Source organism: Orcinus orca, chromosome 13 (genome assembly GCF_937001465.1).
Source record: "Orcinus orca chromosome 13, mOrcOrc1.1, whole genome shotgun sequence".
NCBI lineage: Eukaryota > Metazoa > Chordata > Mammalia > Artiodactyla > Delphinidae > Orcinus > Orcinus orca.
In genome coordinates, this window is record NC_064571.1 from 40,133,524 (window position 1) to 40,147,819 (window position 14,296).

The following is a 14,296-nucleotide window of genomic DNA, read 5'->3' on the forward strand; positions in this document are numbered from 1 at the left end:
AATATTTTATAATTTTCCTTCTATTTAAATGATATACTCATTGTGAAAGTCTTTTAGAAAATACAGAAAATCAAAATTAAAAAAAAAAAATGCCATCACCCAGAGTAACAACTGGTAACTTTCTTTTGGTGTAACCTTGGTATGAGATTGGGAACAGTACAGTTTAAAATTTTACAAAAATGTGATTATAAAACTTGTATGCTTAAACTCCTACCCCCACAGAAACGAAGACCCAACACAGCAAAAATAAATAAAACTTGTATGCTTTATAATCTGATTTTTTTCATGTGAACTATGATCAGTCTCTGTGTCATCAAATATTATGTCATCATTTTTATTAATAATTGCTGCATCACAGTAATATAGCTGCCACTTCTTTGTTTTGTTCGTAAGATTCAGGGAGTTAGTTATGTATATTACTTTAACAGATTATCATTATTTTATTTTATTAATATTGGAATGGAAAATTGGAATGAAATGGGAGGAAAATGAATCCAGAGAATGGGGAGAGAATATTAGGAGAATAAATGAAAGAATATAAATTTGCAAAAGAGCATACATGGCTCTGAAAGGAATGTCGTGCATGATGAAGGCATTGATACCACACAGCAAAATTCTTCTTGTTGGAATTGTTGCTGGTTTTTGTTTGACTTGTTTAAAGCCTATTACAAAACAGGCTTATGTTTTATATCTTACAGATGCCTCAGTAGGCATTCAAGGTTCCTCGTTGTCTTCTACCTGTCTACTTTTTACCTTTATTTCAGGATTTCTCCCCTGAAATAATTCTGGGTGCTAGCTAGGCGGAGGTTCTGTCAGGTCTTTGTATTTTCAGGCTAAAAATTTCACCTTTCACACCTGTCATTTGTACTTAAAGTTTGAGGCTGTTGCTTATTTTTATTGTTTTATTAAACTTTTATTTTTTATAACAGTTTTAGACACTATTGCTTTTGAACAGGTTAATGTATGTTCTCCACTCTTTAAGGGTCTACTTTATATTTTGGAATTAAGAAATTTGACCAGTGGGATATTGATATTGACCACTATTAAAGTAGTGTTTTTCAGAAATTAGCTCATAAATAAAAAAAACTTTCGCTATGGTTGGATACTGTAGATGAACAGTCCTTTCATGTGTTCAGCAGTACCAGACCAGGAAAATGTTAGATCCATTCGAAGATTTGTTAGATGGAATTATGGAATCCAGGTTAAAATAATTTAATTTTGACATGTAGCTTCCTCGTGAATGTTAGTATTTTTATTAATTGAAGCTACATATTTTGTTAGTCATTTAGAAATTTTTATCATTGTGTGTTCTTAAATGTAAGCGTATTCCACTCAGATAGGCAGCATATAACTCTACTTAGGTAGTAAAGTCTTATCAGGTGGGTAATAACGGGAAGGACTGAGAAGAAAATAGGATAAGCTCAGATAGTGAAAGGTAATGTATGATATTGGTGTACAAATACAGTATGTACAGAGTTTAAAAAATAAAATGGTAGGGAAAGGCCTATAATATAAAAGTCCATTGTCCCCTATCTCCTCAGCCCCATTTCTGTTTTCAACTTTTTGAGATGTTGGTTTTGATACTAACTTTTATGTTCTGAAATAATATTATATTGCTGTTGCTTTATCTGTCAATTTTAGGTATAATCTGTGAACTTCCTTTTCTGATATATAAAGATTTCACCCATTTACCCTTCCCCGTCCTCTCAATATAGTTACATCAGTTCTTGAGGTAGTTCTAAAAACAAAAATAATGCTCAGTTATTAGCCAAAAAAGATTCTGTGGTTCATTTTATATTTTACAAGATATAAATTGTTGTTTTTCTTTTGTTTTCATTCTTTGTTTCATAGAGTTTAGTGTCTTGTTCTTCATTTGATTAATTTTCTAGGTGTGGATCACTAATTTTCCCCAAACTCTCCAGCCCTTCTTAGTACTAGTTTTTACATTTTTATACATCATTAGGTGATCTGTTATTTTCTTACCTTCCCTCCATCTCCTTTGGCTTTTATCTTCCTACTCCAATCTGTATTGATTTCTCAGTAGGGTTACTGAAACAGCTATATTCTCTTCAGATCATCCTTGAAATTCTTTTGCTTTTCTATTATATTGGATATCCAGTTCACTGGATTCTATGCCATCTTTATTGGTTTACTTCTTTGTTTTGTTAGGATGATATCTTTTCTGAGAAAAGGTACATGGGAGACAAATGGTTTTTAGACCTTTCCGGCCTAAAAGAATGTCTCTTCTACCCTTACTTTTGTTGATAACTTTTGTTGGATACAGAATTGTAGATAGAAAATTATTTTCTCTCAGAATTTTGAAAGTGTTATTCCATTGTATTTTATCTTCCAATATTACTTAGGAGAAAGTATGAGCTGTTTTTATTCCTGAGCTTTTTCTTGTCACTCTTTTCACTCTCCCCGAAAGCTTTTAGGATCTTTATCCCTCCTTGGCTTCAGAAATTTCATGATGGTATGTGTTTCTTTCTTTTTTCAGATTCTTTTCCCATATAGGTTGTTACAGAATATTGAGTAGAGTTCCCTGTGCTATACAGTAGGTCCTCGTTGATTTTTTTTTTTTTTTAAGATTTTATTTATTTATTTATTTGGCTGTGTTGGGTCTTAGTTGCAGCATGCGGGATCTTTTGTTGCGGTGCATGGGCTTCTCTAGCTGTGGCTCGCAGGCTCAGTAGCTGCGGTGCGTGGGCTTAGTTGCCCTGAGGCATGTGGGATCTCAGTTCCCTGACCAGGGATCAAACCCACGTCCCCTACATTGGAAGATGGATTCTTAACCACTGGACCACTAGGGAAGTCCCTATCTATTTTATATATAGTTGTATATATATGTTAATCCCAAACTCCTAATTTATCCCTCCCCCCACCTTTCCCCTTTGGTAACCATAAATTTGTTTTTGAAGTCTGTGAGTCTTTTGTAAATAAGTTCATTTGTATCATTTTTTTAGATTCCACATATAAGTGATTATCATATGATATTAGTCTTTTTCTTACTTACTTCACTCAGTATGATAATCTCTAGATCCATACCTGACTGCACTTTTATAGTAAATTTGACTAGCTCTTTGGCTTTCCTAATCCAAAATCTGACCTCAAGGTTGTTTTTTTTTTTTTTTTTGCGGTACGCGGGCCTCTCACTGTTGTGGCCTCTCCCATTGCGGAGCACAGGCTCTGGACGCACAGGCTCAGCGGCCATGGCTCACGGGCCCAGCCGCTCCGCGGCATATGGGATCTTCCCAGACCGGGTCACGAACTCGTGTCCCCTTCATCAGCAGGCGGACTCTCAACCACTGCGCCACCAGGGAAGCCCCTCAAGGTTGTTTTTTGAGGGGAAACTCAGATTTCATTTTCACTAAAGATAGTCAGATGTATGATCCTTCACTTTGAACTTGGTTTTTCCTAAACTTAAAGGAAGAAGCTACTCATCAGAAAAATGTTGAGTAATGTGTTTATTTTTCTTCTTGTAGAAATTGCGATATTATAGAATTTAAAACTGGAGGAGGCCTTAGAGATAAAATCCCTTTCATTTTGCCATGGAGAAAATAGTCCTGATGTATCATTTATGCATTTCTGTGTAACAAGGTACTCCAAAAGTAGTGTTTAAAACAACAATAAACGTTTGTTATCCTCAGAGATATGTTTATTATCTCAATTACAAACATTTATCATCAATTATTTTATGGGTAGGAGTTTGGGAGTGGTTTAGTTGGTTGGTTCTGGCTTGGACTTCTTATAAGGTTGTAGTCAAGATTTGGCCAGGTTATGGTCATCTTTGGATGACCTTACGTGGGACTGGAGGATCTATTTCCAAGTCGACACACTTCCATGTTTGGCAAGTTGGTGCTGGTTGTTAGTGGGAGGACTCAGTTTTTTCTCATGTGGCCCTTACCATGGCCTCCTTGAGTGTTTTTCATGATAGCTGGCTTCCCCCAGAGTGAGTGATCCAAAAGAGAGCAAGGCAGAAGTGGTAATGTCTTTTATAACCTAGTCTCAGATGTCATACACTGTCATTTCTGCCACATTCCATTCATTGGAAGCCAGTCATTAAGTCCAGTCCACATTCAAGGGGAGGAAAATTGGGCTTCACCTTTTAAAGGGAAGAGTAGTATTAAAGAATTTGTGGCCATACTTCAAATTTGCCACACCTGGAGAAATGAAGTTATTCTTACATGGTCATACAGGAAGTTGGTGATCTATTTGGTACAATAAGAGTTTTGATTTGTTTCGATAATATAACTAGGTGCAAATTTTAAGTGATAGTTGCTTAACTGTCATCTGTTATTGGATACATTGTAACCTGGTACTGTGTATTATTTACTTATTGATTCACCAGACCCCTTTGATTATCCACAATATGCCAGGCATTGTGCTACTAACTGAACATGTCTGAGAGAACTAGATTTGTATGTAGTAATTACTGACTCTTATTTTTATTTATTTTTGTTTTTTTACTGGAGCTGAAGTGCGAGAGAGAGAGAGAGTGTGAGCGTGTGTGTGTGTATATATGTTGTGTGTGTGTTCTTTAAACACTTTTGATCTGTCAGATAGGATTGGAATGTCCCTCCTAAGTAGCCTTCAAGCAAATTATTATATCAGCAGCATTATTATTATCAGCAGCTCCGCGTGGTATGGCATGCGGGATCTTAGTTCCCCAACCAGGGATCGAACCCGTGCCCCCTGCAGTGGAAGTGTGGAGTCTTAACCACTGGACTGCCAGGGAAGTCCCAAGCAAATTATTTTTAAATGTAGCTTTTTTATTAGTTGACAACAAAATCCCTTATGTAAAATAATGAGCTGGGTTTACTAATAAGGTATTTTATTATAGCCAGTTTCCTGATATTTGTTAAACATGTATTGAGTAGTTAGTACTTAGAGAAGCAAAGATATAGCCATAATTCTTGTTCTTTGTCTAGAGGGACAGATAAATACATACATAAAACTGAAGATGATAGCTGTCGACCTAACATGGTGACTTTTTACCAGTACCAGTTTTTGGTGTGATGCTGTCTTTTTAAGTTATTGTAGTGCTAACTCTACCAGGAAGGAGGAAATTAAATTATTCAAAAGATATTTTAGTATTTGTTTTTTTATATTACTTTTTAGAAAGATATAATTGTTGCCTCTCTAGGAAGCATTGATTTATTGAAAACTTTTTTTTCTCTTATAGGCAATGTCTATGCTGCTTCAAAGAATATAAGCATTTGGAGATTTTTAACCAAGTAGTGTGTGCACTTATTAACTTAGTGATTGCCCAAGTTCAAGTGCTCCGGGACCAGCTTTGTAAACATTGTACTACTATTAACATAGATTCCACGTGGCAAGATGAGAGTAATCAAGCGGAAGAACCACTGAATATAGAAAGAGAGTGTAATGAAGGAAGTACAGAAAGACAAAAATCAATAGAAAAAAAATCAAACTCTACAAGAATTTGTATTTTGACTGAGGAGGAATCTTCAAAGAGCTCTGATCCTTTTAGTTTATGGAGTACAGATGAGAAGGAAAAACTGTTACTATGTGTGGCAAAAATTTTTCAAATTCAGTTTCCCTTATATACTGCTTACAAACATAATACTCATCCTACTATAGAGGTATGTAAAAATAGGTATTGTGAATTTTAAGTAATACCAAGTCATGGTTATGTTGGTAATTTCTCACTTATGAATAAATATGAAGATAGTCATTATTGATGGAAAAAATTATAAAAATCACTGTTGTTATAAGAATTATTTCAGATTTCTTCAGACCATTTCTGTAGCAACTTGTGTTGAACATTTGCTCAGCATAGTTCTATTAAGGAAAGATTTATAAATTGAACTCATAAAATTAAACTGTCAGTGATAGACATTTTGCTGATGTAGATCTGTGCTGTATTTACTGTGACTCTTTCAAAAAGTAATAACTGAGGAAAAAGAAGCACATAGAGTTTTGAATTTCATTCTTAGAAACATAGGTTAACAGAATTTGGAATTCCTTTTGTAAAGAAAAAATGCTTAACAAATTATATGTAATTACTAGTTTTAAATAATAGTATTTTCTTTTGTATGTCAAGATGCTTTACTTATTTCACTAGTGATATTTTTCCACTCCCTCACTCCCTCCCTCCCCCGCCACCTCCCTCTTTTCCTCCTTCCCTCCTCCACTAGAGATATTTATACAAGCCTTTCCAGGAGATCAGTAACCCATCTTAGGTATTTACATAATGGCATTATTTCTACAGATAGCAGGAATTGAAACAGTTATGTGATAATGTATTATAATAATGGCTTAAAACAACAGTGATTAATTATTTCTCATGATTCTGTGTATTGCTTGGGCAATTTCTTTGCTGGTTTTGTATGGCCTTACTTAGGCACTTGCATTTATTTTGGCAGTTGGATGGGTTTGAAAGTCCAAGATGGTCTCATTCACACATCTGATAGTGCTGGCTGCTCTTTAGGGCTCCTTGGATTTTTCTCTACATGGCCTCTCTACTAGGGTAGACTATCTTCCTTACATTGTAGTCTTAGCATTGATCCAGGAAGGCAAAACTGGAAAGCTGTAAGGCCTCTTATAAAGGTCCAGCCTTTGAAACCACAAAGTATCAACTTTACCACATCCCTGTTGGTTGAAGCAATTCACAAGGGCAGCTCAGATCAAAGGGGTGTGAAGTAGACTCCATCTCTGGATAGGAGGAGAGGTAAAGTTTCATTTTAAACTTTTAAGTACATTCTGTTTTTCGTGCATCCAGGAATGGGTAGAGTTGTGGCCATTAACAAATCTACCATATGCTTTTTGTTTTTTTAAGGCTGTCTATTTTCTCCAGCTTATTTTTTCTATAACCTCCATTCTGACTTCTCTAAACTTCCTTCTTCATCTGGAAAAAAAGTTGTCCTTTACTGGAAATATTTTCACATTGAATTGAGACTATTTAAAAACATAGCCCAGGAGGTGGGTGTTTTCCCTATTGGAATTCTCCATAAGAATATTTTAAATCAGACTGTGCTCTGTCTTCTAGAATTTTTAGCCTATTATCTTCCCATGTAGAAACCTTTTAATAAATCTCTTATATGACATCAGATATTTATTAATCATTCTAAAAAATGTCATCTTGGAATCCTTTTTCAACAAAAAGGGGATCCATTTGTGCAAAGCTGTAAAATTTAATCTTAAGAACACCACACAAATAGTGTTTTTAATGCCTTAAATTGATAATTGAAAGATGCTAAAAATAGTTTGGTTAGGGATGTAGATATGTAAAATTCATGCAGAGTGTCTTAGAAATATTTTTTCTCCAGTTAAAAATCTGTTGGTAGAGTTACAGCAATACTAAATCTGCCATTTTGCTCTCAAAATCAATTTCCTCATCAGTTTTTTAAAAATGATTTTCAAATATGATAATCTCCAAATGTAGGCATAGTCACACTCCCCTGTACTTCTCCTTGTGGAATAAAATGCCCCATTATTACTCTTCTTTAGGATCATTCCATGTGACTACTTGGTTGAAAGCAGTGGCTTCATAACTAGGTAAAATTCTAATAAAAACCACTCTTGGATATAATAAAGTAGGAGTCTCCTTATACAGAATTCTGTATTCTTATACAGAATTCTAATCTCCTTATACAGAATTTATATGTGCTTCTTTAATATTCTGTTCATAAGAGCTGTTTCCCAAGTTTCTAATATCTTAGTAATGAGATGTTATAAATACTCTAAAATTTCTAGTTTCTGTCCTTTGGCCATGTTATTAAATATGTTAAGGGCCAGCTGTTTCAAAGGGTCTCCGATCAAAACCTTGATGTAGGGCTTCCCTGGTGGCGCAGTGGTTGGGGGTCCACCTGCCGATGCAGGGGACACGGGTTCGTGCCCCGGTTTGGGAGGATCCCACGTGCCGCGGAGCGACTGGGCCTGTGAGCCATGGCCGCTGAGCCTGCGCATCCGGAGCCTGTGCTCCGCATTGGGAGAGGCCACAGCAGTGAGAGGCCCGTGTACCGCAAAAAAAAACCCCAAAAAACAAAAAAAATCCTTGGTGTAGCATACATATATATTATAAAATTATGTGTATGTGTCTGTATACATACACACAGATATCTTAAGAAAACTAATATTTATTATGCAGTGCTATAGAGTTTACTATAGAGATGTTTAATTCCACCTTTTTATAAGGAGGTAGTCCATCCAGTCTTCCCTTCATACTGTTATATGCATCCTTTCCTGATAAGACCTTTTACTTTTGGTTTTATTTATTTTTTTTAAGAGGCACAAATTGACCAAGACTCTAGGAGAATATTCAGTACTCCTGTGTTAGTGTTTTGACACCTGTGACTTTAGAAACTTAGTCAGTATCCTTATTTCATGTAAGAGGAAACTGACTTACAAAGGTTAAAAGTTTTGATCACATTTGCATAGCATATTGCTCAGAGAGTTCTAGAATTCAGGTCTTAATTCTACTGCATTGTTTCTCAAATGTTTCAGACTAATCACTAACTATTGTAATCCATTGCCAATAGTGAATTAAGATGGGAACTTGAAGCCTCTCCTCCTCCCTTCCTCCCTCCATCCTTCTTTCCCTCCTGTTGAAGTTGAAAATATTTTTAAAGATGTAGTAATTTAAAATACATAATATTAATTCACATTAAAAGTTTTGTGGAGGCCAGTGGCATTCTTTTCCTAATCCTGAATAATATAGGTAATTCTATCAAATGAGGTATTGCTCTAGTGTTAAGTATTTTTCTTAGAGCGAGATGAGTATAAAAATTGTAGAGAGAAGAGAGATCTTTGCCCTTCTGTTAAAGGTAGGTATAATATGCTCTGGCAGATTAAATACATATATTGTTGTTTTATTGTCCAAGTTTCTGAATCTACGCTGTTTTTTTTTCTTGCCACTTTCTACTGACTTTTAATTCACCCTTTTTAAAAAAAATTAAATGTTTTAAATTTACTCTTTTAAAGTATACACTTTAATAAGTAACCATCACTACTATCTAATTCCAACATCAATGACTTTTTTATGCAAATATTTTATTCCTAATCTTCTAGCCTTCAATTCTTTGTGGTTAGATCATAGAGCAGCATTTGCTTAATTAGATATAGAATTACTTTCTAGTTACTCCTTTATTTCTCTTTGTTTTAGAGTATCTTTTAAAGTAGTAGGCATATTCCTCTGTTTAGTTCTAGAAAGAGAGTGGCATCATCTTATGTAATAAATGTGAGGTTTTGGGGAAAAAAACAAAAACTTAAAAAATTCTTGATAGGTTTCTTAACACCTTTTCAGGGATCCTCTATAATGAGAGCTTTTGAGAGAAGGTTCAGCTTTTATCAAGACTTCCTAGTGTTGCTCCTAGTATTGTTACCAACAGATCTATGTTCATTTCTTTGCATACTACTTAAAATGAGATTATAATAACACCTTAGGGTAGTGGCTTCATGTATCCAGAGTAGAAATATGAAATGGTAAAACAGATCTTCTGAGTAGCTAAAATAGATACAACCAAGTCCATGAGTAACATTTTGCACATCAGAATAGAATTCTGTTAGGAGAATTTCTAGCTGTGTTCATGTTAGGCAGTAGAAATCTTGACTCCAATTTGATATTTCAGCATGGTTCATCTGGTCCATGAATCGTATTTAGTAATACCACAGGAGTTCTTATATTCTGGATTTTTTGAAGACAAAAGGTTTGCTAAGAATAACTTAAAACTTTAACTGTGGCCCTGGTAGTAGAGGCTTGAGAATACATTTAAGGAGGTTTATTACACTTAATTTGACAAGTGTTTTGACCTCTCTTAGGACAGTTTTTGATTATTCTGAAATGTTCTGAGAGTTTTATGTATGCTCTCAATCAGTTGTTTTCAAACTTTATTTCAGCAGTCAAACTTTATGTAAAACAGGTAACAGCAAAGAATGAATGGGTTCCTTTGGCAGCTAACTTTTCAGCTGAAAGTATCTAACCTTCTGATTATAAAAGTAACACTTTCAATATGACTAAAAAAGCATAGACTATACAAAATATAGAGTTTAAAATAAAAGGCCTTGAATCTCTCCTTTTTCTCCATTCTCTCGTCAAAAAAAATTGTTATGAAATTAGTTCAGATATTTTCAGACATTTAAAAATTTATGAAAATTAGATCATGTTCATAAATTCTATTTTTAACAAATACAGGATATTATCTTTATATGCCTGTGCATATGGAATTCACCTTATTTATTTTTTGATTCACCTTATTTTTAACAGCATTTTAAAGGTATACTTTACATACCATAAAAATCACTTGCTTAAAGTATATATTATTTTCATAAATTTATAGAGCCGTGCAACCATTACCACATTTCAATTTGAGAACATTTTCATCATCCCAAAAAGATAATCCCTCATGCCATTTCACCGTATTATTTTTGAAGGCTGCATAAGACCCTAGATGGTTATGTCACCATTTTATTTAGCCAGCCTATTGATGGATATTGAAGTTGTTTCTAATTTTGAGATGTTATAAATAGTTTCAGTGAGCATCATTATACATACATTTTCCAGCACTACTTTTACTAGTTGTTTAGGATAAATAACCAGAAGTTGATTTGCTGGGTCAAAAGGAAGGTACATTTTAAATGTTGATAGGTAACTGCCAAATTATCCTCCAACAAGGTCATACCAGCTTATATTCACACCAACAGTGGATGAGTATGCTTTTAGGTAGTTTAAATCTTACGTATGGAAAGCACATTGTGGAACTTTTGAGTATACCTCTAGAGATTTCCCGAGTGCAGTTTCAAAACCACTTAACTAAGTTTAAAATGTGTTCAAAAATTACCCCAATTATTTAAGGAAAGGTTTTTGTTTAAGAAGGCAAAATAATGTGTAGCATATAGTATAGAAAGATTTCTTTGGAGAAGAGTTAAAGTATACTTTAGAACTGAATCATATTAGCTTCAGTTAGGAATATTGCTGTTGATGATGAGAAGCAATTGTACAATCGGTGAGTTTTTATAAAATCAATCTTTAAAAAAATCGTAGTTTTTAAAGATTGTCATGTAGTAGTGTGATGTAATTGTATTTACCTTTTTTTCTTTTTTTTTTTTAAATCAGGATATATCAACCCAAGAAAGCAACATATTAGGGGCATTCTGTGATATGAATGTAAGTGTTTATCTTTTTTCATTCTTAGGTTTATGGAAAATTTTACTTTTTCATGTAAGTCTTTTTGAGTTTATGCCTGACCAGTATCTTTCCAGTACTGGTAATAAAATAAAAATTGTTCCTGATAAGTTTTAAAATAATAGATTTTCTTTTTTCTTCAGGATGTAGAAGTACCATTGCATTTGCTTCGTTATGTATGTTTGTTTTGTGGGAAAAATGGCCTTTCTCTCATGAAGGACTGCTTTGAATATGGAACTCCTGAAACTTTGCCATTTCTTATAGCACATGCATTTATTACAGTTGTATCTAATGTAAGTATTGTTTGGAATTGGTTTTAATCTTGAGATCAAAGTCTAGTATTTTAATAACATGAATTTTTATGTTCAGAAAAGCCAGATTATGAGTGATTTACATGCACAATCTTGTTTTTCTTTTCTTCTGGATTATACTTTGAAAAAATCGAGTACAGAAATCTTTTTTAAAATGTCTTTGTTATAATAAATTGGAATTTGTATCAGCAGTTAGGACTTGGTGCTTTCACTGCTGTGGCCCGGGTTCAATCCCTGGTTGGGGAACTAAGATCCTGCAAGCCGCACGGCACAACCAAAAAAAAAAAAAAAAAAAAAAAATTAATGAATTTAAGTTAACTAGATAAATTTAGCCATCTACCTCTTTAGCCAGGGATTTTGTACTGGGAAATTTTAGAGTTTTTGGTTACTTAAATGATGGTTAGCCTAGCCTAGGGCACTAGTACAGTGTGTCTGACTTCCCTGTATATTGCAAGTGAAGAACTAACATTTCTTTTTGCCTTTGTAAAGAAGATAATTCTTTCAAATGTTGTGAATGTCAGCTACTGTGAAGCACAATATGTGTGGAAGCAGAGAGAAGAAATACATTTTACCACCTGTGTATTAAAATCTAACCTAAAATAATCTTCTATTCTGGTCATCATTTAAAAAAATAGTGAAGCAATACTTAAATCTAACTTTACCAAAGCCTGAATTCTTGTATTAACTGAGTTACCTTAAGTAATAACTACTGTGAAATACTTCAAGTGTGTATATAAAATACAGGGTGAAAAAAGACTGAACAAAATAACTTTGTTTCCTCGTTTCCAGTGTAGAAATAACACTGGAGAGGACACTGGCTTTACTCAAATTTATTGAGTATCTGGAACTCCATGTTTCCATATTTGAAATAATTAATTTGTATCAAGGTCATTTTTAGTCCCCAAATTCCTTGGTTTCTGACAGGTTGAACATGCTACATGTAATGGCAGTGTAGCATGGTAGGTTAAGAATATACACTTTGGAGTCACAATTGCATTTGAATTCTGAACCTGAGCCTCAATTTTTTAATTCGTAGAATGGGAATGATAAATATGGTGATCTACCTTAAAAGATTGTTGTGAGGTTTTAAGATTTTAAGCTCTTATTAATAGCACCTGATACATAGTAAGCCCTTAGTGACTGGTGCTGCTATTTATTTTAGCTATTATTAACACTTAACCTGATTCTGTTAGTCTGATTGACTTTATTTGTTTGAAAGAAAGTTTTATTCAGTTTGGCTTCCTTTGGGAGAAAGAATAAAATACAGACTTTTGAGTGAACTTAAATCCTGTGTTGACATTTTAGTTTTAAATTGTCATAAATTTAGAGAGGGTAAATAACTGAGTTTGAAATCCAAAGTTCAAAAAATAATTTATCAACAGTTTTCCTTAATCAGGAATATTAACCTGAATTAAAATGTATTTCTTGAATTAATTTTACTAAATCTTGGTGTTAAAAGTCTATTGTGGAAGCCTCGTTACAGGTAACTTATTGCTATCTCTTGAAAAGTAATCCTTTACTTTGGATTCTGTTTGGAGGTTTGGATTCTGTTTCATTTTTCTCTTCAGCCTTTTTGTGACTGCTAATTGGTGGGCTGTTGTCAATTTGCATAACTTTATCTTGTAACTCAACTGAGACTATTAAACCAAAGTTAAAATTAGTCGTACTGTTTAAATTAATAATGTAATTGTTTGGATACTATAATCTATGTTTGTTTTTTTCCTGAGAGTATAACATAATGTACTTTTTAACCAAAGGTTTTATAACTTGATTGGGTAACTCTCATTTGGCATCTTTTCCTCATAAAAAAATATTTTTTGATTTTGCTTTCTTCTAATTTTTAAAAATACAGTTAATACTTTGGTGCAAATTAAGAGCTTAAATTACAATTCTTTTTGTAATTAAGTTGTCTGCAGACCCTGTACTTTATTTTTTTCAGAGTTTGGAGTTTTTCTTAAGGGACTGGTGACATTTAAAGCAATATAAGTGTTGGCATGATTTCTGACCTTTTTTTGGAGTTTTGACCACTCTGCCTGAAGTTTATATGAAAACACTTAGCAGCCACTTTAAACAATTGAAATAGACATCCTTTTTGCATTTTGAGAAACTTTAAGGCCTTTAAATTTCAGACTTTTCTAGTCACATACAAGTTGATCTAGAGCAGAGTAGTTTCCTTTAGTGGATCATTGTAAATGATAAACCCTGGTCGTTTCTGTATGTCTCATTTCTTTTCTTGAGAAATAGGCAGCTTGTTTAGCCATGTTGTTTCAGCTTCAGTAAGGCTGAAGGTCCCTTATTTGGGAATCTCTGATTTCCCATGGGCTTTCATACAGGAACAAAAACTCCTACATTTAAATAATGAAAAAATTATTGAATTTTAGGGCAATCCTTTTCTTGAAAAGCAAAAAATTCTACGAATTATAAACTACTTTTATGGTAAGGTAGATAAGGCCTGACCTTATTGAGTACCTGTTTCTCCCACACTTGATTATAATAAATCACACATTCAGAAGAAAACATGTTTATATCAGTTCCTGGGAACCATGCCATTCTGTTTGTTTTCTAGGGTCATTCCCTCACTCTTAATGAGGAAGGTGGTGTTATCTCCTAGAACTTTAGCTTGCAGCACAGGAAAACTCACTTTGCCTTGAGTCTGAGTTATCAGCAAAGAAGGAAAACTCTTACTTTGATCAGTTAAGGTTCAAATCTGATAATACGCTTAGGCCCATACACTTATTTCAGTCTCAGAAGTTTGCTTTAGCATTTCTAAACTAACACTGTTAGGAGAGTTCTCAGTTTTGCACAAGTATTACTCCACTCTTATAAGGATCTATTCTTAATA

The 14,296-nt window shown here is 33.8% G+C and overlaps 1 protein-coding gene across 8 annotated transcripts in view; it reads left to right on the forward strand.

Moving 5' to 3' along the window:
* Nucleotides 1–14,296, forward strand: part of USP34 (ubiquitin specific peptidase 34) — a 239,150-nt gene that overhangs the window by 47,795 nt on the left and 177,059 nt on the right. For 7 of the 8 annotated variants that reach the window (XM_004280652.4, XM_033407232.2, XM_033407234.2 and 4 more), the window contains exons 3-5: nucleotides 5,183–5,603; nucleotides 11,075–11,125; nucleotides 11,287–11,436. In XM_004280652.4, the coding sequence (XP_004280700.1) occupies nucleotides 5,183–5,603; nucleotides 11,075–11,125; nucleotides 11,287–11,436 (622 nt within the window). The remainder of the gene's footprint in view (nucleotides 1–5,182; nucleotides 5,604–11,074; nucleotides 11,126–11,286; nucleotides 11,437–14,296) is intronic. The other variant, XM_033407233.2, reaches the window with a different exon arrangement.